We start from the raw sequence: 27933 nt of genomic DNA, 5'->3' as shown, positions 1-27933 counted from the left end.
CGGTACAGTGATCGGGCTCCAGCGTCTTGACCCTCCAGAGCAGTACAGTGAGCTGGGAAAGTGGCTTGGCTGCTTCTGGCACTGGGTTGCCGGGGATTGGTGCTGCACCTCTGTGCCAGCCCACTGGCGACCGCTGTCTCAAGCCCAAGGAACACTGCCCCGAGTCCGGGGACCGACTCCAGGAACTCTGGCTGGCAAACCAAGCTTCATCCAGATGGCTCTGCTCAGGCGAGCTCTGGCACCCCCAGCGGCAAGGATCGGTGCTGCACTAATGGGGACCGTTGGAAGGGTCTCAAGGCAGGTTATCCCTAGAGCGGGGTATCTCCGTGACTGGCATAGGCTGCACCGGCAGGGACAAAATGTCCTTTGTGGCCTGAAAGGTATCCGATGTGGAAGGCACTGCCAGGTGCCGAGTGCCTCTGCTGCTCCCCGGGGTAGCAGGCAGGTCTTGGATTGGGCTCAACCGCTCAGTGGGAGTCAGAGCCCGACCTCTGTCTGGAGGGGAAAAGCAGCCCCTCACAGGTCTTTGCTCTCCTCCTGCCCTCTCCTTCCCTTTACGGGACATAGAAGAACGTCCCCTCCCAACCTTTCTTTGCTTTGTAGCTGGTACCAGGATGGGGATCAGCACCAGTCTGAGGCCAGTACCAGCGGCGCGCTCCACACTGATGCTGCAGTGCTAGAAGCAGAGTCCGATTTGGTCGGCTCTTGATTGCTTAGAGACTAATGTCCCGCTGGTTTCTGGTCCATGGTCTGAAGCTCTTGTCACTAACATAGGTTTCCCCTAAGCACTTCAAACGTCTTCTATGGGGGTCACTGACTGCCATGGGTTTCTTGCAACAGTCACAAGGTTCGAAGCCCAGGAACCAAGGCATGCCCCATCCTTAGGCTAAGTCCTATTCGGGACTAAAACTAATACTAAGGCCTGGTCTACACTACAAGTTTATGTCAGATTTAGCAGCATTAAATCCGAATTAACCCTGCACCCGTCCACACAATGAAGCCATTTTTTTTTTTTTTTGACATAAAGGGCTCTTAAAACCAATTTCTGTACTCCTCCCCAATGAGGGGATTAGCGCTGAAATCGACATCGCTGTTTCGAATTAGGGTTAGTGTGAACAAAATTCAAAGGTATTGGCCTCTGGGAGCTATCCCACAGTGCACCATTGTGACCGCTCTCGACAGCACTCTGAACTCGGATGCACTGGCCAGGTGTACAGGAAAAGCCCCGGAAACTTTTGAATCTCATTTCGTGTTTGGCCAGGCGAGCTCATCAGCACAGGTGACCATGCAGTCCCAGAATCGAAAAAGAGCTCCAGCATGGACCGAACGGGAGGTACTGGATCTGATCGCCGTGTGGGGAGAGGAATCCGTGCTATCAGAACTACAATCCAAAAGACAAAATGCCAAAACATTTCAAAAAATCTCAGAGGCCATGAGGGACAGAGGCTACATCAGGGACGCAACACAGTGCCGCGTGAAACTTAAGGAGCTCAGACAAACGTACCAGAAAACCATCCGTTTGATGCTCCGGGTCAGAGCCCCAGACATGCCACTTCTATGCGGAGCTGCATGCAATTCTAGGGGAGGCTGCCACCACTACCCCACCCCTGTCTATGGACTCCAAGGATGGGATACTCTCCGTCATGGCTGAGGATTTTGCAGATGGGAAGATGAGGAGGACGACGAGCTTGGGGAGAGCACACAGCACACCGTTTTCCCCAACAGCCAGGATCTTTTTATCACCCTGACTGAAATACCCTCCCAACCCAATGAAGCCGGAGAAGGGACCTCTGGTGAGTGTACCTTTTTAAATATAATACATGTTATAAAAGCAAGCGTTTTTTAATGATTAAGTAGCCCTGAGGACTTGGGATGCACTCGTGGCCAGTACTGCATAGGGGAAATAGTACAAATAGGGGAATTTGATTAAGGGGACATTCAGAGGTGCCCGTTCCTACTGGGCTGTTTGCCTGTGGCTGAAAAGAAATCCTCCCTGCAGTTAGCCACGCGGGCGGGGGGGAGGGCATTGGCGCTGAGCTGTTCACGTTTGGCTAGCAGGGATCTTCCCTGATACCAGCCACACGGTGGGGGGAAGGGAAAAGTGAACATCCCAGAGAATTGGACGGGGGGAGGGGTTAGTTTAGTTTCTGCTGCTGCACGTTAACAGGAAAACTGCAGCAGTAAATGGCCATCTCAACGGGCTTTGCTTGATATGGGAAAGGGGAGGGGGCTGCTGCTATGAAGGTTGCAGAACCTGAAAGACTATGGCTTACCATGGCCACCTGCAAGCCGAATTCTGCTGCCCGGCCCTGCGTGTGTGATCTCTCACACCAAAGCCGCAGGCACTCAATATAAGATGCAAAATGCGACCTTGTACCAAAATCTCATGTGCTACGTAATGTGAATAGTGTTGTTCACCGTGAAAGAGTATAGCCATTGTTCTGTAAAATGTATCTTTTTAAATACTTCACTCCCTTTTTTTCCTCCAGCAGCTGCAAATGTTTCAAGCCTCCCTTCTCCATCCCAGAGGCTATCTCAGATAAGGCAGCGAAAAAAACGCACGCCCGATGACATGTTCTCTGAGCTCATGCAGTCGTCCGGCACTGACAGAGCTGTATGGAGGGACACAATAGCAGAGTACAGGATGGTGGCCAATGAACGTGAGGAGAGGTGGCGGCAGGAAAATCAGAGGAGGCATGAGGAAACGCTGGGCATACTGCGGGATCAAACGGACATGCTCCGGCGTCTGGTGGAGGTTCATGAACGGCAGCAGGATCACAGACTGCCGCTGCAGCCCCTGTTTAACCGCCCTCCCTCCTCCCCAAGTTCCATAGCCTCCCCACCCAGACGCCCAAGAACATGGGGTGGGAGGCTCCGGGCATCCAACCATTCCACCCTAGTGGACAGCCCAAGCAACAGAAAGCTGGCATTCAACAAGTTTTAAAGTGGCCTTTTCCTTCCCACCCGGGCTACCTTGTGAGTTATCTCCCTATTTTTATAATCAATTAATAAAGAATACATGTTTTTTAAACAATAGTGACTTTATTTCCTTTGCAAGCAAGCTGTGATCGAAGGCAGGAGGGTGGGTGGCTTACAGGGAATTAGAGTCAACCAAGGGGACGGGTTTTCATCAAGGAGAAACAAACAGAAGTGTCACACAGTACCCTGGCCAGTCATGAAACTGGTTTTCAAAGCTTCTCTGATGAGCACCGCTTCCTGCTGTGTTCTTCTAACCACCCTAGTGTCTGGCTTTGCATATTCAGCGGCCAGGTGATTTGCATCAACCTCCCACCCCGCCATAAACATCTCCCCCTTACTCTCACAAAGATTGTGGAGCACATAACAAGCAGCAATAACAATGGGAATATTGGTTTCGCTGAGGTCTGAATGAGTCAGTAAACTGCGCCAACGACCCTTTAAATGTCCAAATGCACATTCTACCACCATTCTGCACTTGCTCAGCCTATAGTTGAAAAGCTCCTGACTACTGTCCAGGGTGCCTGTGTACGGCTTCATGAGCAATGGTATTAAGAGGTAGGCTGGGTCCCCAAGAATAACTATTGGCATTTCAATATCCCCAACGGTTATTTTCTGGTTTGGGAAGTAAATCCCTTCCTGCAGCCGTTTAAACAAACCAGAGTTCCTGAAGACGCGAGCATCATGAACCTTTCCCGGCCGTCCCACGTTGATGTTGGTGAAACGTCCCTTGTGATCCACCAGTGCTTGCAGCACCATTGAAAAGTACCCCTTGCGGTTTATGTACTGGCTGCCCTGGTGGTCCGGTCCCAAGAGAGGGATATGCGTTCCGTCTATAGCCCCACCACAGTTAGGGAATCCCACTGCAGCAAAGCCATCTAGTATGACCTGCACATTTCCCAGAGTCACTACCTTTGATAGCAGCAGCTCAGTATTTGCGTTGGCTACTTGCATCACAGCAACCCCCACAGCAGATTTGCCCACTCCATATTGATTCCCGACTGACCGGTAGCTGTCTGGCGTTGCAAGCTTCCACAGGGCTATTGCCACTCGCTTCTCAACTGTGAGGGCTGCTCTCATCTTGGTATTCTTGTGCTTCAGGGCAGGGGAAAGCAAGTCACAAAGTTCCATGAAAGTGCCCTTACACATGCGAAAGTTTCGGAGCCACTGGGAATCATCCCAGACCTGCCACACTATGTGGTCCCACCACTCTGTGCTTGTTTGCTGGGCCCAGAATCGGTGTTGCACGGCATGAGCCTGCCCCATTAACACCATGATCTCCAAATTGTGGGGGAACGCGGTTTTAGAGAAAAGTGTGTTCAGGGCCTCATCACCGCGCTGCTATTGCCTCCTCGCCTGGTTTTTCAGGTGCTGTTTCTGCATACACTGCACGATAATCCACGAGGTGTTTACAATGGTCATAACTGCTGGGGTGAGCTGAACAGGCTCCATGCTTGCTGTGCTATGGCATCTGCTCCTGCTTGGGCAATCCAGGGAAGAGGGCGCAAAATGATTGTTTGCCGTTGCTCTGGCAGAGGGAGGGGCAACTGAGAACATGGCTTACAGGGTTGGTTTACAGGGAATTAAAATCAACAAAGGGGGTGGCTTTGCGAGAAACAAAATGGCCCCCTCAAGGATAGAACTCAAAACCTCAAGGATAGAACTCAAAACTGGGTTTAGCAGGCCATTGATTTCACAGAGGGAAAATGAGTACAAAACAAATCTGGTCTATTTCTTGTTTTGATCCACTTCATCTATCTTTATACATCTTGCTGGCAGCAGACTGTGCAGTACGACCACTAGCCATCGTCATCACCTGGGTGCTCGGCAGAAGACGGTGCAGTATGACTGCTGGCCATTGTCTTCTGCTGGCTGCTGATTAAAAGACAATGCACTGCCGGTAGGACCGAATCACCATGAGATGAAACTTAAAAGGGAAATGAACTGGCTGAGTCACTCCCATGTTTGCCCAGGCGCCCCTGACCTCATCGAGGTCGGTTAAAAGAGCACCCTGGACTACGTCGACGACGGCTACCAGTCATACTGCACTGTCTGCTGCCAAAAAGCAATAAACTGTTGCTGTGTAGCAATGCAGTACCACGTCTGCCAGCACCCAGGAGACGTACGGTGACAGTGAGCTGAGCGGGCTCCATGCTTGCCATGGAATGGCATCTACACAGGTAACTGAAGAAAAAAAGTTGCAAAACCAGAGTCTGCCCTTGCTTTCACGGAGGGAGGGATGAAAGGCAGGCCTGACAATATGTACCCAGAACCACCCGCGACAATGTTTTAGCCCCATCAGGCACTGGGATTTCTACCCAGAATTCAAATGGGCAGCGGAGACTGCAGGAACTGTGGGATAGCTACCCATAGTGCAACGCTCCGGAAGTCTACGGTTGCCTCGGTACTGTGGACACACTCCGCCGACTACATGCACTTAGAGCATTTGTGTGGGGACACACATAATCGACAGTATAAAAACGCTTTCTACAAAACCGATTTCTATAAATTCGACCTAATTTCATAGTGTAGACAAGGCCTATGTCTACACTAAGGGAACTATAAAACTAACAAATTTCTAACAACTATATACAGAAAGTTCACAACTAGGCACAGTTGAGAGGAGTAAGCTTGCCAAGGCAAGAAGACGTTCCAGTACCGTCACTGGCGGTAAGAAGGAACTGAGGGTGGGGGGAGCCAGCAGCTCTCCTTATACTGGTTCATATGCGTGCCACTCCAGAGGGCTCCAGAGCCGGTTCCCCTATGGATACCACTGAGGGAAAAACTTCCAGCACCGGCACACACACCTACAATGGAATGGACATGAGCAAGCACTCGAAGAACTATGTTATACTTATGAATTCCTAAAATATGCATATATCCTTTAGGAACCAACGTTCAGCGTTTCAGCAAAACCTACAAAGATAAATAAGATAACAGATGGTCCCAGAGCAAAGCCAAGGTCATGATTCACACTGAGCTGTTAATGACAAACTGCAAGAACCCAGTTGTAATAATGTATTAATTACAGCAGATCAAGTCCAAATTCAGTTACATGGTTAGTACTCCAGAGTCATGACTGTCATTCATAATGTACTTCAATATAGAACAAAAACTGAATGTTAGATTCTAATTGAAGGGACACTATCAATTATTTTTAGGATTAAACTTTTTATATTAAAAAGAATTTTACAAAGCTTAAGATTTAAAGACATGTTTTCAGAAATACTGCTTTTAATTTTCAATGAAAATTTATAATTTTTAAACATTTCCCTGCAGTTTAGAATATAGAAAGTGTGGAAGATTTAGTAGGTCTACATATATTACTTTAATTTTTTACTTTCTTACTTTTTAAACATAGCCTTTCAAAAAAAATCAATAATGCTTTTTACATATATATAATATATATATAAAAATAAAAATAAAAGATGGTGGATATAATTTCCAAACCAAATTCTGTGTCTTGTGATTTTCTTGAAGAAATAAATACTAACTTTAAAAAAGCCTGATGTTTTACAATATCTGTAAAAAAAAAAAATTAACAAGGACATCATCGGAAACTAGATTAGCTATCATTAGTGTATACTTATCACTGAGCAGTCTGTAGTATTAACAAAACAAGAAGCAATGTCTGTATATTACAAACAGCCGTATACATGAAAGAGGTATTCTAACACTTAACTAGTGGGTCAGCCCAGGAAGTCTGAAGGCAAGCCAAAGCTGGTTTAGGAGCTAAAAAAGCCAGGACATAAGGGAGCTGAATCAGGGTAGGGATGTGAGGAAGCGTAGAGAACACTGGAAGGAAAAATCTTACTTGGCTCTGGTGGTAGGGGTTGTGGGCAGAAGGGAAGGGGAGTCCTGGCTGCATATAGTGAAGCAGAGGGAATGGTGGAAGGAACCCCCGGCTGGCTCAGAGTACGAATGGGAAGATTTCTTCCTGCAGAGCTTAGGAATTCCTATATTTAGGTACTCACAAGTTTCCTATCACTTTAGTATCTGTGCACCTCACAAACACGAATGAATGCCATTGCACATCAACCCAGTGAAATAGTGAACTGTTAGTTCAGTTTCTACACATGGGGAACTGAGACACAGAGATTAAAGCCAAGATTTTCAAAAACAGGTGCCTAAAGTTTCAACCTAAATAACAGGTTTTAGAGTAACAGCCGTGTTAGTCTGTATTCGCAAAAAGAAAAGGAGTACTTGTGGCCTAAACAAGTGGCCTGAATTTCAAAAATGCTGAGCATCCAGTAGCACCAACTCAAGTTTAATTTGAGGCACCCATTTTTTTAATTAATATTTTGGAATAAGTGATTTGCCCAGCATCAGAAGCAATTTGTTTCATGACATAATGCACCCAAAAGAAACACCAATGGCCTATCAGTTCACAAGATATGATGGCTTTTTGGCTAAAACAAAACACTATCAGTCCAATTATACACCTGATCCTGAGCAGCTCTGTTGTAGATAATTTATTAATTATTTTGATTTAATGGGGAAGGAACTGTTTTTGTAAATAAGAATGTTGCTTTCAAAAATAGTCTCGTTCAATTCCTAAAGTAACATATATTTAGAGATAAAATATCAAAGCAAGAACATTTTAAGTAATTGTCCTGGATAACTATTACATTTCCAATACACCTTAGCCACAGAAGGCAGAATGTCTCATTTAATGTCTGTGGTCATTATTCTGGAAGCACTTCACCTCCAAGGAAAAGTAGACTACATAAAATGGAAAACACATACCTGCATACTACTTAAGGTATCAACAGTTTCCACCTGAGGCACTATTTTGACTGGCTGTCCTTCCCATGTGTTCCAGCTGTCATCTAATTCATGGTCTTTATCACTGTGCTTGGTCATCAGTAAGTAGGCCTCATATGCAACCTCCTCTGAATCTTTAGAACAGTCCTTTCCTGCAGCTGCGTTTAGTAGCTGTAAAATCACAGATTTCTCCGCTGCAAGATTATCTGGGACAAATACGTGTAAGTTTTCAAGTCCAGGGATTTGCACCTGCAGAAAGAATAAAATGACATTCAGTGAGCAAAACTGCACACCACTACTCAGCTTTTCAGTATGTTGCACACACAGCAGAGTCCGCTTAAAATGGTCATTTCAGCTCTAGACATATTCTCCATTTTAAGCATAGAAAATATCACTAAACTGGTAATATCTCTAGAAGTGCAGCCACTCTAGCAATATACTCACTTTTAATCACATCACACCACCTGTGCTGACAACTTATGTGCTAAAAATCAAAGTAACACACTGTAAGTATGGTGATGCCACAGCAACTTACAATACAAAGCTGCTCCCGCACACATCTTCAAATGATTATTTTATATGTATCATTTAAAAAGATGTCCCTTCCCAATGTTAAAATCATTATAAGGAACAAAGAAACAAAGTCAAAGCTGCCATGACATTAAATATTAGTTCCCTTTTGCTTAAACAATGGAACATTTAAAAAAAAAAAAATCGGGGAAAAAGTTCACTCTAATTCTGGAACTATTCGTATAACTTTCCTCGACAGCCCATGACAGAAACACATACTGTCTTGGCATGAAAGGACTGATCAAAACAATGGCTTGTCTCTTTAGTTATTGCTGACACACAAATTTACAGAGGTTAATTTGTTTTGTATTATTGTGATAGAGTCCAAGGACAGATTTCCATTTTAAGTGAAGTATTATTTAAGGAATATTACATATGGTAAATAAATTTCTTATTCAAAAAAATGGTGCCACAACTCTTTTTACGAAGTTAGGAATTCGTGTTGTCAGAAGTTAAACATAATGGATCTCACACATTAAGGCAATGGGTAGAGAGAAAAGAGCAACATCTCTAAGGATGATGCTATTCAAGTGCCCAATGAAACTTAATTCTCTCTTCTCTTGTTCACTGTAAAACGGATCTTCACGGATAACTACATTTCTGACTACACTATTCAAAAAAATAAGACTGCTGCCTCCCTTCCTTGCCACATCTTAATAACTGCTTAATGGCAGAAAGCAAGGAAAATTAGCTATCATGTATAACCCATTTTTAAAGTTACATCATTAAGCCATTTACATAATTTTTTTTCACAACACCAGAATTTGTCCATTTTCTTTTCCCTCTTTATCATGATCCCTTCAGTGGTTTTTGAACCTCATAAATGAGGTCTCAAAATCCTTCATTTACTTTTGCCTGTTAATGCCTTCTCCTGCCCCCTAGGCCTAACATGTCAGTCAGCATTTTTCTAGCTGCAGAAAAGACAAAACTCTATTCAGAGTCTGTCAGGACCCATCTACACTAGTTTCCCTGTGCAAGAACACAGTTTCTATAAACAGCTTTTACAAACACAGCTGCATTGGCTGGAATGTGGCAAAACATTAAAAAAAATTCAAGATTACGAAGGTTAGTTAATTTTACTAGTTTTTCAGTTTTCATAGCTAAGCCCACACTCTCCACCACATCTGCAATCACACAAATCATTTTAAACAACTATGTTTACACCAATTTCCTGGCACAGAGGATAACAGTGCAGTAGGTATCCTCAATATGTCAATGCCTCTCTGTCGGGAGGAGGGGACACTGCAAATGTCATTTAAGGAATTTTTAATCCCCTAAACCCAACTCTTTAGGCTAAATATGACCTCTGCAAGAAGGCTAAATTCAAATACTGCACTCAACATTTTTAAAATTACATTTCTTAATTTTACAATTTAAACCAGTTTGATTAGAGGCTGGAACTTAAAACTACAAGGTTGTTATTGATACTTTAGAAATAAAAAAGAAACATTTTGTGAAACTAATTTGCATCTGATCTGACTAGGCTGCCAACATTAAAAGTCAAACGCATTTTCAGAAGGCCAAGATGATAAATCCCAAAATTCATTTTGGGAAAAGAAAAGGAGTACTTGTGGCACCTTAGAGACTAACCAATTTATTTGAGCATGAGCTTTCGTGAGCTACAGCTCATTTCATCGGATGCATACCGATGAAGTGAGCTGTAGCTCACGAAAGCTCATGCTCAAATAAATTGGTTAGTCTGTAAGGTGCCACAAGTACTCCTTTTCTTTTTGCAAAGACAGACTAACACGGCTGTTACTCTGAAACCTGTCATTTTGGAAAAAGAAGGTTAAAAGATCTCATTACAGAATAGATGTAATAAAAAACCATTTCAAACTAACGATTTTATTCTCCCCTCAAAATGTATATACAACTCTGATTAACATTAACTACACTTATGCTCACATATAGGATAACAGACTACTGTCAAGGAAGAAATTTTATATTATACGTTTTACACAGCAAAGACAAAAGGACACAGTAAGAAACTCTATTACCATAGTATCCGAGTAACTCACAATCTTTAGCATATTTATCCTCGCAAATAGGTGAGGTAGAGAAGTGCTATTTTGTGAGGTAGGGAAGTGCTATTAATCACATTTTACAGATGGGGAACTGAAACACAGAGAGACTAAGTGATTCGCCCAATGTCACACAGGAAATCTGTGTCGGAGCAACCAAGTGAACCTAGGTCTCCCAAGACCTAGGCTAGCATGCTTGCCACTGTAGGATTCTTCCTCCAAGTACAAGATATACCAGGAATACAGACTGGAGATTTGGCCCAATCTTGTAGATTATTTGAAAGCTGTTGCAGCTAACACAAATGCTGGTGGTTTTAGAAAAGCTGCACTTTCAAAATAGAAGAAATTAACTTGATTGCCACAGCTCAATTCTAAGAAGTTGATAATACAAATTCAGCAAGAAATAGATGCACTTAAGTCACATACAGCTTTGTTTTGGATACCTTGTTTAGCATTAACCATATAAGTGTGATGTCTCTAAATGGATTTTACCTTCACATACTGTTTTGTTTTCAGGACATTCAGGAACTCTTGCACAGGGGCCGACAATGTGAATTCTGCTGCTATTTCAAGGTCCTAATGACAGTTATAAAAAGAAACTCTTTACTGAATTGAAGTGTTTTAAGCAGAGAAATAAAAATGAACATTAGTAAGTTAGATCAAACACTACTGTTACTTTACCTTCCTCAGCATCTTAGCAAAGCCAAGAGCTTTGGAGGCCCTCTCTCTAGCTTCATGAAAAAGCTCTTTCAGTGCCCGACTGGTCTCTATAACAGACCTCCTGTAATGTTGATTAGAATGACGTTACTACATTTTAAATACACAATAGTATGAACAGTCTGAAAAAATACAAGATAAATGTGCAAACATTTCAGCAAACTGAAATGAACTTACATCGCTCAGACACATATGTCACAGGAATATAAAAACAACACAGAGAACAGTATATAAAATGTTTCTCATGCCCTTAGCTATAACCAAGGTTATTAGCTTTCACATACACAAAACAAAGATGAATTACTAACTACAGACTGAAAATCCCTGAGATGGTTTGGGCAGTTTGTTTTCATGTGCTTCAAAAAGTTTCAACACTGCAGCTTGTCCATGACAGGACTAAAGGAGCATCAGAATAAGAGAGACCAGATCTTGAAGGCTGGAATACCTGATTTCATCTGATGCAGTGCTGTCATCAGCACTGGCCCAAAATTCATCACAGCTGTCTTGCAGACCAGAGTCTAGAAATTTTCCCGTAGATTTCAGCAGCATTCCTGCAATATCACTGAAACCAAAAGAAAATGGGGAGAAACGTCACTTTCATTCATGCACTACCACTCCTTTTATTTCCTCTTTATTGCATCCCACATAAGAGAGCCATGCTGCCCCGTCTCAGCATCTTGTGGGGTCTGCCCTTCTTCTCAAGAAAGGGTGAAAGCCCAGTAAGGCAAGCAAGGCCAAATAGTCTTGCCACAGAAGGGGCCACGCCTGCTTCAGTTATTGCAGCAGCATGAGTACCTGTTGTCTCCTGCCACCAGAACCACTACAAAGTTTTCAGCATGAGTTTATCTCACTTTGACATAGCAGAAGACTAGAGCTGAACAATGGTTGATTGAGGGAGAGGTTATGCTAGGCACCAAAAGCCTAGCAATCATCTATGGAGCCTAGTTACCCACAACAATGTGACAAGAAGAAGCAGGAGTCCAGATTCCAGACTGAGGGGCTCCTCACAGAACTGATGTCTCTGGGCTATGTGATGTTATAGTAGTAATAAGAGAACTGGAAATTTTGTAAATATGGCAGCAGTCATACCCTGAAAGAATTAGGCACCATGAATTTGCTTTGACTCATTCATTCAAGTTGAATGGAAGCTACATAACTGTGGTACTTTTCTGGAATTTTAGCAGGTCTGAAACCTTCCCCAGTAACTGCTTACATGGGATGTGGACAATCAAAACAGCTACTTTAATTGGAGAAAACTCAGGAAACAGATATTTCCTATTAAACTGAGCAACTATTCTGCAGTTTTAATTGTAGTTGCTGAAATTTGTTGTTTGTTGAGATGATTTCTGGCCTACTTGCCCTGTACCCTTAGAGGTGTTAACATGTCCACTGAAGGTCATATAGGTTATTAGCATTTGCTCTCTGCAAAGGGTGCACATCATTTAAAACTGCTTTAAGGGATGGTTAAGGAGCCACGCCTAAAACAAGGCATAATGGACTCTACCCAGAAACTAGCACCATGTGTACACAGGGTTCCACTAGGTATTGTTTTGACCATGTGGGCGGGTGTCTGTAGGTTGGGAAAAAAAGTCTACCCGGGGGCAGAGAGAAGCAGACAAGAAACAGAGAGACTCAGGATATGTCTACACCACAAGTGCTACAGTGCAGCAGCTACACTGCTGTAGTGTAGACACTTATACAGCGATGGAGGATTTTTTCTGTCAATGCAGTAAATCCACTCCCTTGAGAGGCAGTAGCTAGGTAGATGGAAGAATTCTCCTCTCAACCTAGTTGTGTCTACACTTAACTGTGTTGCCCTGGGTGTGACGCTTTTCACAGCCTGAACAATATAGCTAAGTTTTAGGTGTAGACCAGATCTCAGAGGCAGCAAAAAAGCCAAGCAACTGCCTGTAAGCACAGTGGAACCCTAGGAGAAGCCTAAAGGAAGATTTGAGGTCAGGGGTGCAAGTTGAAAGAAGCTACGGCTGTAAGCAAAGCAGCTATCCCCTGATTTTCATTCCTTCGGCCTTCAGAAAAACAGGTCTTTGTACATTCCTTGTACATAAACAAGACTGAATAAAAAAATAGCAAACTACATTATCAATTTTTGCTCCTAACTGGAATATCCCCAGGGCATTGAACTTTGACTGCCCACTCAGGTTAAAAAGGGGCAGCAGTACTGTTTGGCACTTTGATATTTTTAAAATGGTCAGAAATTGAAACTTAATTTTGTCCAATAATAAAAAGGTATATAAAGTGTAACCATGTTTCTTTTATAGTGAGTTCAACTGACACAAGTTTGAAATTTGAAAGTCCTCTATAGGAGGTCAATTTTAGGGGTCATATACGTTCTATTCACCATGTCTTATCTATCTAACTTCCATGATCCTAGAATATATTAGCCGATGCTAACAATACTTGGATAAATTTAGTTAAAAATAAGATGGTCATTTAAAACTGCATGAACTGGAAACCGCTCAGACATTCAATTAAGTAGCTTCTAAAGTCCTATTTATAGAGTTTATGTATTCTTTTATTTTTGGATCCTGATTCTGCAATTAAAATAAATCCTGGAACTGATAACAACACACAGAGAAAATTGTGTGTGTCACATTAATCTGGAGCATAATAGAAATTACTTTGAAAGATCAGGTCATTAGAATTATACAATGTGACTCTAACAGGCCTAAATGTCTGGAATAAACTTACAGGACAACAAGAGTGATTTAAGAAGTCCTACCAGAACAGTTTTCCAGCTTGAGCTTCACCTCCTCGTATATAAGGAGTTATTTCTTTGGTGAAATTCCATTCTTCCTCTAAGAGATTTTTTAAACTATGAGATGCTTGAGGTAACTGCTGTAGCATTTGGATCCAGCTTCGCATATAATCAAAATAAACCTGCAAATGGAAAAAAAGTCATTTAAATTGTACGTGTTATAAAACCTGTAATTAAGGGGCCTAATTTTCACACCCACAAAAGATTCCACATAATACCAAGGAGATGGAGGGAACTATCTGTAATATTCTGTTTGCTGCAGCAGAAAATATGCTGCAAGCTTCTCTGCTATTTGTGGCACTGGAAGATGAATGACACACCAAATTATTATTTTGAGAAACATATGCAAAGAAAGACACTGGAGACTGCAGATCTCTTCACAAACATGAGGAGCTCCACTATACATGCACTCCTTCCCAAACCCTCTCCCATATGCAAACAAGTACAGTCAGCTCCGCTGTCATTCACTACTGACAAGAGTGTCGTTGTCGCTACAAGTTGTCATCCACTACTGACAACAGTGAATTCCATGGCATGCCAATGGTGGGCTTACTGAGTGGAGGGAAGAATTATTGCCAATTTAAAGGTATCTTAATAATAGTGGTGTTCTCAGAGATTCTTTCTTCTACATGCATCCCACTGTCAGTGTGCACAGCCTACCCACATAAGCCAAGAATCTTTTAGCAAGGAATGTCCACTGGGGTTGCACATGCATTGTGCGCATTCTCATGCCCCCTTTAGTGAGGGTATAAAGGGCAGAACAGCCACAACCACTACTCAGTTCCTTTACTAATACAGAAATCCAGAAACTCCTTAGCAGTGGGAAAGGAACATGGGTTTTGGGATCTGTGTGGACAAAAGCATCTTGAAGAATTTCAGTTACTTAAGGTAAGTGTCTGCACTTTGTCCACAAATCCCTTTGTAGGAGAGTGACTAGAAGTCCTTTCCAAGGAGATAGGTGATAGGATTCCCATCTAAATTATCACTAAGAATACCATTTTGTCACTGAGGTCATGGATTCTATGACTTTCACAGAACTCCGTGACTTCTGCCCACTGCAGCGGCGGGTCTGGAGCAGCTGTCAGCCCCCGGGACTGGAGCGGAAGCCGGTGGTCAGCTCCTGGCAGTGGGGCTCGGACTGTTAGTCCACTTCCCACCCAACCCCCCGGGTATTTTTAGTAAAAGTCACAGACAGGTTGCAGGCTTCCGTGAATTTCTGTCTATTGGCTGCTACCTGTCCGTGACTTTTACTAAAAACACCCGTGACAATATCTAATCTTAATTATGACTGTAGGACAGTTCTTCCAAACTGGGCATCTGTTCTAGAAGTTGCCACAATGGAGTAGTGATTGGTAAACATATGAACTGAACTCCAAGAAGCCACAGTACAAATCTCAGAAACAGGGACTCTCCTAAAGCAAGCTACAAATGTTGACTGAGCCCTAGTAGAGACTGTGCCCTAACTTGAGAGGGAAGAAGTAGTTTAACGAGCAGGAAATCTTAACACAGTCTGTAACCCATTTAGAGAATCTCTGAAAGGAAACAGCTTGTCCTATGATTTATTAGCAAAAGCCAAAGAGTCTGGATGACCTATGAAAGGACACAGCCCTAAAAACATCTAGTGTGTGGAGTTCAGAGTCTGAAGGCGAGCCATAAGATTTAGAAAAAAAATATCATTTAACGTATACTTTGATTTATATGAAACTCTGAAACCACTTCTGGTAAAAAAAAATTGATGCAGCCTGAGAGTAAACCTGTTTTTCTAAAAAATTGTGTATGGAAGACTTCTCATCAAAGCCTGAATTTTACTCACCCAGCAAGCCAAGGTGATACCTACCAAAAAAGTCAACATAACGACAGGTTCATAGGGACAATCCATTAGAAACAGGAGCACAACATTCAAATCTCATGTAGGCAATGCAATGGCTCTTTAACCAGAGGAAATACATGACTCGGGCTTTTTAAAAAGTGCAGAAGGACTATACCTAATACATCCAGAAATTGGGTGAGGTCAGAGAGAAAAAACTGATATGTTGGTATACTAATGTGATGAGCTTGGGCAACAAAATGGAGGAACTTGAGCTACCGGTTCAGCATAGGAAACCGGATATTACAGAAGTAACAGAAACAGGGTGGAACAGTTAGCATGACTGGAACCAACAAGAGGTGATATTTTACATTTGGTTTTGGAAAGCAGTGAGGACGTTACAGACAAGCTAGTCATAGAAAACAACACTGGATAGAGCAATCAAAAGTTGATTTAGTTAAAATTAAAAATGGAAGGAGAATCAAAAACATTTTCAATTTCAAAAAAAGCAAACTTTTGGAAATGAAGGGAACTAGTTAGTGAACCCTCAGGATAATTTATTAGCTAGTAATCTTTCTAGATAATTTCTTAGCCCTCTGATCAGGAGTAATTACAACCTATGAATCCACAAAAGAGAAAGGTGATTGCCAACGGGAGAAAAAATAAAGATCCTCTACACCTGGTCCAGGAATCTCAACTGCAGCCTCAAATCTGAAACCTCTAGTCAGATGAAGAGTGCATTGTCACAGAAGTTTAGAAGAGAGGCCTTTTTCTAAAGGAGTCAGGAGCCTTTTGGAGTACAGATATGAAGAAGATGGAGAAGGAGAAAGGTTAGGATCTAATTTACTACTACTTCTGCAATGGAGTGTGAACACCTACAGATGTCCTTCGGGTCCTTCAGAGAGTGAATTGCTTTGTCAGTTCCCCAATTAAAGGGGCCATGGCCTTTCTAAAGGAAGGTCTTGATTGTGGCCTGAACTTCTTTTGCAATGGCTGACAGATGCAATCATAATGTTCTTTGCATAATGACCGCAGTGGCCATTGACCTTGCCACAGAGTCAGGGGCATCTAATGAAGTCTGCAAAGCTGTCTCATCACCAACCAGGCTTAGGTAGCCACCACCTTTATTTAGTCCCTGGTCTCCTGAGGAAGTTTTTCAGCTACCTCTAAAACCTTGTCCCATTGCAGAAAAATCATACTTAACTAACATGGCTAGATAGTTGGTTATATAAATCTGCAAACTAGCAAAAGAGCCAGCTTTTCCCCCTAGAAGATTCATCTTCTTGGTCTTAGCCTTGCTGTCAAAACCAAATACCCAGGGACCAGGTGGGTAAAAAAAAAACAAAACTTAAACCCCTTCAGGGGAACTTGATACCTGGCATTTGCCATTGGTCCTTGGCAGGCTCAAGAATGACCTCATTTATAGGCTAGACTAAATGACCTTGGGATAGTGGGTACAAAATGTCAAATAATTTATGAGATCCCTCCTGGATGACCATTAGAGAAATTTCTAAGGTGTCCACCATTCTTTTAAGAAAGTCCTGAAATTCTCTATTGTGGATGTATTAGATGGAGTCACAGCTTCACCAAGTGATAAAGATGATATAGCCAGTGGAATAAGTTGGTCCTCATATTCCTCCACAAGATCTTCCTCCTCACTATGAGGTTCTTGCTAATCACTCTGAAGGCACTCCTGAGGAGATGAGCGTGTATTCCTAGAAGATTTTTTAAGAGGAAATGACAATACTTACTTACCCCATATAGAAAGGGAACATTGTATCAGAAGTGGAACCAAGGAACATAAGTAGAGCCCAGCAAATTGCAGGTGGATACAAATCCAAATTTTATATCTAGAGCCCTGTAAATCAGCAGATATCCACCGTATAGCCACATCCTGCACCCTGGCTTCTTGTCCAAGCTCAGTCTCCCCACTTCCCTGCCACTGGCTCCCAGTCCCAGTCTCCCTGACTGGCCAGTCCCAATCTCCCTTTCTGCTCCCCCAAAATTCATCTAATCTCTGTCTACCTCCTCCCAATTCCCTCGTACTCCCTACCCCCATTTCTCTCCACCGGCTCCCAAACCAAATCACCTTGGTCAGATGGTCCCAACTCCAAATCCCAATCTAATCCCTTCACTAGGTCTGACTCTCATCCTCTCTCCTCAGTTCTGCCCAAGCACTGAGAACATAGGTGAGAGCCCCTGCTCTCAGCTCTAGTACCCAGCACCACAGCAGCCAGGAGCAGCATTTTTAACAAAAGCCCTGCTCATGTCCTGTGCAGCCTGGGGCATGTCCAGTACACACAGAATCTTTGAAGTATTTAGCTGCCAGACTAACAATTCTCTGGTGACTTTTTTCAAAGGCTTATTAGTTGGCCCAGTTGGGGGGGGGGGGTTTTCACAAGAACAGCAGAAGACCCATTCCTAACACAAAGGCAAGCCTGCTGCCAAATTTCAAGCCCTTGCTTCAAAGCATGGAGGCACTAGAACTTCTCAATGAAATGGTTAAAAGCGGCTTCTTTTTTTTAATTAATTATTTTTTTTAAACATGGTCAAAACATTTTTTTCCTCTAATCTAGTTCTCAGAAATGGCTGAACCACTTTTGCTGAAAGTTTTCAAAAAATTCTGCCTAAGGCAGATGGGAAATTTCAGCTCCAACGGTTGAAGTTTGGCAACGTTATAAGACTGAAAACAGGGTCTAATAATGGGAAGTGTCAGCTAACCTTAACTATATGCAGCGCTGTCAGCTCTCCCTATCATCAGACACCAAAATCAGAGTCTTCCTGAGCCTCCCTTATTCTTTAAGCTACTTAAAAAAAAAAAAAAAAAAAAAAGCCACACAATGAAAAGATATCAAGCCACATTAAAGAAATGAGGTTTTAATTTAAACTCTCAAAAACAAAACAACTTCAGTTACACTCACTGGAGACCAGCAGTATATAATTAAATCAGCCTTCTGTGTTTAGTTATTGCCGTACCAAATATACTAAAAATAAGACATGCTTCTAGGATGGTACAATATCAAGGTGAAAATTAAAGCAAAAAGACGTTAGCTAGACAACTGTTTTCCTTGGTTTAATTTCAAACTTAATATTACTTAAATTAATTTAATTTTATTTATTATCACATTTATGATTCTATGATGAGCTATTTCATAAACAGAGGCAATTTGCCAAAAAAGCATATTACTGACTCTCTTAGCACCTAAGATAATAGCATTCCCACAATCCAGTCATCAAAAAAAATCAACATTGTCTCTCACATACTTTTACATCTTTTGATAAAATTTATTAGAACAATGACCATTATTGCCATTTTTAAAAAAGGTAATATAAGCAGGCTAGACAGTTACTGGCTAAGGAAGGACAATCAGAAATGATCCCAAGACCTAGAATCAAGCAAATATGTAACAGATTTGTACTGGTAACAGAGTAACGCTAACACATTTACCAGGACACCAAAAATATTCCCTTTTTTGCTACTCACCATTAACATTTTATGCAGGTCCTCTTCAAAAGAATCTATGTTGTAGTCAATCTTCTGTAAGTCATCTAACACCTCACGTAACATAAACTGATAATATTGCTTCATTAGCAGGCCACCCTTCAGGACCTCTTTACACTCTCTTGCTAGCTGCAATAGAAGAGACCACAAACTGCAATCAATCTGCTATTCTCAAATTTCCTCTGAGATTTGGGAATTAAAGTTTATCTTATTTAAATAATACATTTGTGTCACTAGTGTGCTTCTCTAGCTTTCACAGACTAGTTGGATTGTTCCTATATCTCCTGGGAAGTTTTGAATAAGTTCTCCTGAGACTGTAATACCACTCAGCAAGTTACTGCAAGTAGGGATGGCAGCAAATGCTTCAAATTTTATTTTTGCTATTTGGAAAACCATTGTATGCAACTGAATGGATAGTTTAAAATTTTATAACTGGACAAGGAGCTTCACACTATTAGATCAATGGTTTAAATCCACAGCAAGTCAGTAGTAATAGGTCATTTGACAGTTGTCAGCTGTTTGGAAGCCTATGTGAAATAATTTACTATACTGGTCTTGATCCTGTTCCTACTGGGCAGATATCCACAACATGAAACACATCACTACAACTGACAATGACTGGCGCCCTCCCTTGTTGACAGTTTGGGCAAAAGAAGCCAAGGACTGAATGAATAATCTACTTATTCACAGAAGTGATCACTTCAGGTCAAGCCATGGGCACATCAGTGTGGCTGGCCATTCCATACCTGCTCTAGGAAGCATAGGTTTTTAAACAAGAAGACACTAGAAGCACACTGTAGGAATCAACCATGCACTGGCAAAGAGATAGTCTGGATGAAATAATAGGAATTTTCCATTCCCAAATCTGTATTATTCCAAACCTAACTTCCATCCATAGGTCTGACTATGCATCACTGTCCTTGAGTACCGATTTCATTAGATTTAGGTTTAGGAGTGTTTTTTTTTTTTTTTTTTAAATTCTATGGAAAATGTTATGCTAATTTTCTTTCTGAAAAAAAAAAAATCACTACACTGAACCCTGTGTATGAGAAGGCTTAACAGAATGAAGTCAAGAAATACAAAAAATAGAATCCTGTATTATTATTATTATTAGGGTGCAGAGCCTATGCCGTCCAACCATGGACCACAACCCCATTCTGCAAGGTGCTGAACAAACAACAAAAAGACAATCACTGTCTCAAAGAACTGAAACAAATAATCACTTATTCTTAGGCCTTGTCTACACTTTTAAAAATTAGATCAACCTAACTATGTCACTCAGGACTCGGAAAATTTGTGTGTCCTGAGTGCCATGTACCACCTACTCCAAGAGTAGATGCAGTTACATCAATGGAAGAATTCTTCCGTCAACCTAGCAACCGCCTCTTGGAGACATGGATTAACTGCATTGATGGAAAACTCCTTCCATAGACATGGAGTGTTTACACTATGGTGCTACAGCGGCACAGCTGCTGCATGGTAGCTGTGCCATTGTAGCTTAGACATGCCTCTGTGTGAACTACACTCGTCATGTATTACTGACCTGGTGTATTAAAAAAAGTATATATACACTGTGTCGTGGATAAAGGAAGAAAGGTTGCTCTGATTCTACAGGTGCACCAAATGCAGCTCATTTTACTTTGCACAACTAAGACTGTTGAAACAGATTTGGAAATCAGGCAAAAAGAATAACTAAACCCCTAGCATATCACATATTTTAAAGAACAAGCCCATTTTCTTTACTCTCCAGTCACTCATACAATATGCACCCTGCCGATCTATTGACTTGTTATGTCCAAGGAGCAGTATATCAGCCCTCCTTCACATGACATATACCATATTATTCAGCTCTTAAGTAAGTGTAGTGGTGGCAGTGGATGCTTAGTGACCAGCTGAAAGCCTTTTATTTGCAAATTGGCTAACACTCACCATTGCTGCTGACCCATTTACATAGGTTTGAGGGGTTGTTACAGAAGTTCTCAACTGATTTATGCTCCTGAAGAAAACTAAGGACTGCCTTAAAATTGCTAATATTAGTGCAAGATTAGTGACTGTACCTACATAATTCAGGTAAAAGAAAACTAACTGCATAGTTTACAACAGGGCCTATGGGTCATTTGTTAAAATTATGACCCTAATAGTAGGGTTCACGATTAGAAATAGCTCAGTTACCACTTTATAATGGCCTTTCTAAAAGTTGTTAATAGCTGTTCCCATAGTGGCACATACTGTATTTTACATGTTTAACATTTAATTCCTTTTTTTAAATAGATTTTTAAAAAATCATATCAAAAATAAGTAGTGAATTGAAATGTTTATAAACTTCATCCAAGATTTTTGTGTGACAGTCCTAGAACAAACGAATATTCCATTTGGTGGCGTTTTGCAATAATGCAGCTTTTACACATAAATCCAAATGAAGTATCCATATTACAGCTGCCTCAAAGAAGTTTAACTATACGCATTGTTCACTGAAACACTGAACCTGTTCCATAATTTGTATCAAATAGTTAGGCAGACTGATATTGCACATATGTGCAAGTCACTTTTTGAATACAGTAAACTAAAAATTTCATTAAAAAAATAAAGCAGATTATTCACTCCAAAACCTTAACCCAGCATCTAATATTACCACATGCAAAAATAACTATTTGTACTTCATAACAGAACAATTAAATCCAAGTTTTATAGAAAAAACTGTAACTGGGCTAAAAAGGTTGTAAGTGGCAGTTTGATAGGAATTTAAAACAACAAAGCAGTGAGCACCTCCAAAAATATGGTCTAAACTATACATACTAAGGGATGTCAACGATGGTCCAATCTACACGGACCGAAAGTGCAGCTGCCAATGCTGTTTCTCTGAGGAATAAGTACAGCAATTCAAGGATTCTTTTCTGAAAACCATGCTGGACATATAACGTAATCTCCAAATTACTATAGTCTACAGCAGTTTTATAATATGATTATTTGTCAGAGATTTTCTTCCCCTGTAAATTAGGCTTCTGCAACCAAGCTTTTGACAAACTGAACCAACCAATTTCCCTAAGCTGTTCAGACTCACTAGGCAGTGACTAATCACCAGCTTCCAAGGTTAATCTCCCCACCCAGCTAGACTTTCTTTAATTAGATTTTTCCTTAGTCCTTAAACACACCTTGTGAAAAATACTAACTGGATAGCAACAAACATGTGGAGAATAGACAATTTTTTTAATTAAGTATCTAACTACTAGTTAATCATAAGGGTCAATTTAAAACAACCTGGGATGGCTCCAAATTGTAAAATGTTTCATCCTAGAAACCCAGTTTACAGGGAGGGAATCCTCCCTCTCTCTCTGCTCCTAATCAGTCTATAATATGAATCAAAAAGCTATAAATTGCAGTGCCCCCTGGTTCCCCAGTGAAGGAGGGGAAAAGATCTTACAAAATGACAGAACTCAGCACTCACCTAATAAGGGTGCAGACTGATTGTTCAACCTGTAGTGCCTGAAAAAGGTATGTAGGACCAACAGGTGGCAACCTTACACAAATCTTCCTTTGAAGACCTTTCCTTCTCAGCCAGAGAAGTGGCCATGTACAAATAGCTGATTTTCTGGTTCAGTGGCCAGGCCAAAAAAAAAAAAAAAAACGGAAAAAGTTCATTTGGGCCAATCCAAAACAAGTTTAATTGGGGGGGGGGGGATGAAAAATTTGAAGAAAAACACTAATTTCATTTTGGTTTTTTGTGGGGAAGAAGGGCTGGTGGTGTTAAACTTTTTAAAAACATAAATGACACAAAATTCTAAACAATCATTTCAAATAGAAAAACTGCCATTTTTGGAACAAAGGGACTAGACTTTTTCCAGTGGTTCCCCCCCCCGGACAAAACAATTCAGCAAATTCACCAAGAATTTGTGAAGTGTTTCAGTGGACCCAAATATGCATTTTTCAGCAGCAGAAAGTTTCATCCAAAAGATTTCACCCAACTCTAGTAGTCACGGCCCTAAGAGACATGGGTTATGATTGCTGCCAGGAGAGAAGACCTGCAGCTTTAAATGGGGGGGGGAAGGGGGAGGGGGGGGAAGTTGCCTATAACCCTGTTACAGAATTCAGAAGGGAATGAACATCTATTGGGTATTATGGTTCTAATGACTCAACTGATAACCAGGGGTGCTGGAACTAAGCATGCTGGGGGGTGTGGTAGCACCCCCTGGCTTGAAGTGGTTTCCATCATGTACAGGGTTTACAGTTTGGTTCAAAGGCTCTCAGCACCTCCACTATACAAACTGTTCCAGCACCACTGCTGATAACCCATAAACTTAGCAAGGGACATAAGAGACAATAAGAAGGAGGTTTTATAAATTAATTAAGAACAAGAAAAAAGGAAAGTGTAGGTCCACTACTAAGTGGATAAGCAGAACAAATGGATGACACCAACAAGGCTGAGGTGTTTAATGCCTATTTTGCTTCAGTTAAATAAACTGCTCATGTTCAGTCTTGAGACAAGCACACCAAGGGGGGACAGGATAACCATCTTGAAGTATGTTTAAGGATTGCAATAAGGAGGATGGTGATCAATACAAGACTGGGCTCAAAGAAGGGGGCAACGAAAAGGAAAACTTGAGATTATAGAGGCAGGAGTAGGAAAGCCAAGATCTCAAAACTATGCTGTGGTGATGAGTATGCCAAATACCTCCAACTTTAAAATAAACAAAAAAAAGAAGCACTTTTGAAAGACCCTTGGGATGATGCATATTTCAAGCTCCTGGCCCACCTGATGGAGAAAAAAAAAGTGAGATGAAAGTACCTGGCTTGAACCTACATAGTTCATTCAGTTAGCAAAGAGATCTATTTAAGAAGAACCTCTGAACTACAGGTTCTTAAAAATACTGATTGGGACACCTCTGGCATTTGTTGGGGGTGAATTCATTCTCTCTGATGAGTCAATTAGCCAGAATATTCACTGTTCATCCTGTCTCTGCCAGACGTACAACTTTGACAGCAAGAATTAGTCACCTCTACCAAACAGTGAAGAATGCTGGTTTACAAACTAAAGGGAAGGAAAACGAAGAGACAGCACCCCCCACCCCTGAAGGAGTTTGAAAAAGAGAAACTAATGTGCAACCATATTTTTTAAATTATGGAGAGGACCCATCAGACTGAAGTGGTTTTCTCCCATGCCCTCCAACATAGGGACATCCAGATCCAAGAGAGATGAGAGGAATGGGCTCAGAAAGTGGTCTTAAGAAACCTGTCAGTCAGTCAGTCAAGAGGTATGGAGCTCAATTACAGTTTGGAAATTAATCTTGGGTATCTAGAACCAGGATCTAAATCAACCTGAGAACTTATGAAATGGTGGTACCTAAAAGGATTTAGATGAGGAGGCCAAGAGCTTTTAGGTTGTCTGAAGGAAGCGATGTCTTAGGATCAGCAATCAATGCAGGCTATCCCAAAAAAGTCTATCTCCTGAAAGGAGAGGGCCATAAAAGAGGGCCTAGATAGACCATTACCTCTGAGTAGGCGAAAGAATTATATTTTTACTAGTAAATGTCAGGAAACATCAATTTCACCAAACACACAAAATCATTTAAAAAAAAAATTCCATCAAAAATCAAAACTTACAGATCGCCAAAGTAAAATACCGCTTGAGAACTTAGTTTGATTTGAGGATATTTACTTTGTATATTTTGACATGTGATGTTGGCAATTTGTGTTTTGATGGCTATAAAGCTTTACCTTTCTATATCTCAACATCTGCTGTCATTAAATAAATTGTCTGACCACACCCACATAATTTCCTCCAACAGAGAAAATTTAAATCAATAAAAATCAAAATATTCTTAAAAATAAACATCAATATTATCCACTGACATGATAAAAAATAAAAATAGAGTTCAGCCAAGCCTACCTATCAGCCAGAATTACTACACTGCCTGCCATCTCCCAGGCCAGTACCTGAAGCAAGTCTCTGGTGTCACATACAAGTTTGGTTGGCAATGAGAGGTAGTTTTATTTTAATTTTTCTAGTCATGCTGCACTGAACGTCCAGGTTTTGCACAGGTCTTGAATTCACAAGAAAGACCAAAAGGAAAGTGAGGAAACCAGCAAGTAGAGGGAATACTTTTGGATGGGGAGAAAAAAAAACAAAAACTTGGAAACAAGCGACTGGTTACTGCCTATCGAGTATAAGCAGTAGAGAAGAATTCACCGGTTCAGACTGTGGAATGAGGAGCAGACAAAAAAATCCTAGTCTACACTGGTGAAGGAAACCATACTACACTCATACTAGCTTATGCCCACATTCAACACAACTGCTGGTAGACCTATTTCAATCTTACTGCAGATGACGTCTACAGCCTATAACAGCAATGGAATGCTATTTATTTATTTATTTATCCTTAGTGTCTCATAATCCTTTACTCAGACATTTTGATTCCTGGCCGCATAAATCAAACAGGTATATGTGACCAGTTGTTTATTACATAAACCTCATTTCCATATGCAGTTGAAGACAATTTAAGGGACACATAATGTACTATCATTTCTGTAACAAATTCTCTTTAAAACAATTAAACAGACAACATTATAATTAAAGAATAGAAAGCAGTTTTTAATAAAAACTCTTGAAGCAAACCTGCTTAATACTCAAGAGAGATGGTTCCCCAGCGGGCCTTTGTTCCAACCTTAACTTGAGACATTCATGGATAACATTGAGAAGTACTCGGCAAAGGACCAAGAATGCAGGTTCAAAAGATGGTAAATCCATAGATTTCAGCTCTTCCATTGATACAGTGCTGCATTTTTGCTCTGAGGAAAGTGAGGAATTTGACAACTGCACATAATCTGAACACAACATGGGATCTGGGAACTCTGAAAACTGTAACAAAAAAATAAATAAAACAAGTATTGTAACAAGGATTTTAAATAATCTAAAGTTTAAGGAAACTGCATGCATGAAAAAAGAAATTGCTTTTAAGAGCCAGGCTATTAATCCACTATGATCTAATATCCTGGAAAGTCTGCAACACTATGATTTCAGATTAAGTCTTTTTTAAAAAAGCTAAAATTCAGTTTCCTCATAAAGCTGCCAGACTGAGGACAAATAATTTAACAACAGGTGTGGACACTTGAGAGTGAACAATCCAATCTTAATTTATTTCCAAGATCAGAATATGATTAAACTATCCAATGAAGCAGAATATTCTCTGTATAGAAAGAAAACTGGATTGCACATGAGAGCCTGGAATAGTGTTAAACCTAAAACAACACTGGAACATCTATTCAGATCATCCTAGGATACTTAAAGGTAATTTCAAGATTTAAGCTTTTTCAAAAAACGTTCAAGGGTTTTATACTAATGGAGTAATTCTGGAAAAGCAAGGTGATACTGGGCTTTGTCAAGCTGTGTGTTGCATCTGAAAGGTAGCATTACCGTATTTCCTCCAACTGTTCTATTAGAAATAGCACAGTGGGGAAAGTGCACAAAGCAACAAATAGGAGTCATCACACAGCGAACCAAAAAAAACCCCCCAAAACCAAAAGAAAAAAGAAATCTTGAAAGTGTCCTCCTGCAAGGGTTTGTCAAACTTGGTTATGTTTCTTAAAGCAGCATTGTGGTTAAAACAAGTAATACAAAATGGTAAGTATAGCTAGTATGTTTTCAAATTAAGGAAGTTAAATTTATATTTAACATCTTAAGCTGATTGCATTCAGAGATATTCTCAATGATGTTATCTAAACTATGCGTGTACCCAAATGTAATGTGTGTTTCAGGCACAGTTGCACATGCAAGCTTAGTGAGTGATAGCAATTTAGAAATCTGTCCTTTAATATGCATGCAGTGCTCACTAATGTTCATGGGAGTTGTGCATTATCCAAGGACAAAATTTGTCCTTAAGCTCTTTAAACTCTAATCCAGTTCTTATATTGCACCCATTACTGTAATATTTGAACACCTTCCATTGATGCATTAAGAGATGTGACTAGCATCTTTCATATGTAGTTCTCTCGTTTTTCTTCAGTGTCAGATGCATACAACATGGATTAACGTGAAAGGTAAATAGATTAAGAATATAAAGTAGATCAAATGATCAAGTACAGTTATGAAAATTAAAAACTTTAAATATGCTAACTATTTTTAGGCTCACCAGCTAATAGAAAACTTGTTTATTCCTTTACACCCACATTCACATTTTTGACATTTTGTTCCTACTGCATCAGGCAAGTTCTGTTTCCCCAGAACAGTCACACAGAATTATTCTGCCTGACAAAGTTAGGCAATGTACTTTTCCAGCAACATACTGTGTTCATTGCTTTTTAGCAATGGCACAAAACTAGTTGGCAGGCGTAGATTCTAAAGGGACTTTAAAAAGCACTAGCTTGATAGAACTGCTTGATAGAAAAGCACTGTTTGATAGAAAGTTCCTTGAAGTTGACCAGACTAGTCACCTTAAACACAAAAAAGGGCTGATATGGGCTTCTTTGCATTATACACATCTTATAATTAATAAAACTAATTCCTGTGCATATAATAGGTAGTATGGTGATTCCTTACACAGAGTTTCCACCAACCCGTGAAAAACAATATGAATAGAAGGGATTTCTGTGTTCCAACAATCTATCCATTCCAAATTGAAACTTCAAATCCTGCCCCCTTCAAGGTTTATGTCCCAGTCATCACCCTCATTTCCTCTCTAGGACGACCAGGGAAATCACCTTTACAGCTAATCAACTGTTTCTCAAGTGAACCAGCAGCTTTAAAAGGCATGAACCCCTTCTCCTCCACCCAAAAGGTGGAATGCACTGGATAAAATCCTGGTCCCAC

The 27933-nt window shown here is 40.9% G+C and overlaps 1 protein-coding gene across 6 annotated transcripts in view; it reads right to left on the bottom strand.

Moving 5' to 3' along the window:
• MAP3K4 (mitogen-activated protein kinase kinase kinase 4) overlaps nucleotides 1–27933 on the bottom strand; it is a 144195-nt gene that overhangs the window by 61293 nt on the left and 54969 nt on the right. For all 6 annotated transcript variants that reach the window (XR_013345670.1, XR_013345669.1, XM_077813299.1 and 3 more), the window contains exons 4-10: nucleotides 25744–25986; nucleotides 19116–19262; nucleotides 13789–13946; nucleotides 11494–11610; nucleotides 11013–11112; nucleotides 10824–10907; nucleotides 7723–7989 (exon numbers count right to left, since the gene is read on the bottom strand). Coding sequence is in view for 4 of the 6 variants with exons in the window: in XM_077813299.1 (XP_077669425.1) it covers nucleotides 7723–7989; nucleotides 10824–10907; nucleotides 11013–11112; nucleotides 11494–11610; nucleotides 13789–13946; nucleotides 19116–19262; nucleotides 25744–25986 (1116 nt within the window). In the remaining 2 variants the exon portion in view is untranslated. The remainder of the gene's footprint in view (nucleotides 1–7722; nucleotides 7990–10823; nucleotides 10908–11012; nucleotides 11113–11493; nucleotides 11611–13788; nucleotides 13947–19115; nucleotides 19263–25743; nucleotides 25987–27933) is intronic.

The sequence above is a fragment of the Eretmochelys imbricata genome, chromosome 3 (assembly GCF_965152235.1).
Source record: "Eretmochelys imbricata isolate rEreImb1 chromosome 3, rEreImb1.hap1, whole genome shotgun sequence".
Taxonomy (NCBI): domain Eukaryota; kingdom Metazoa; phylum Chordata; order Testudines; family Cheloniidae; genus Eretmochelys; species Eretmochelys imbricata.
This window is presented reverse-complemented; position numbering and strand designations above follow the sequence as displayed.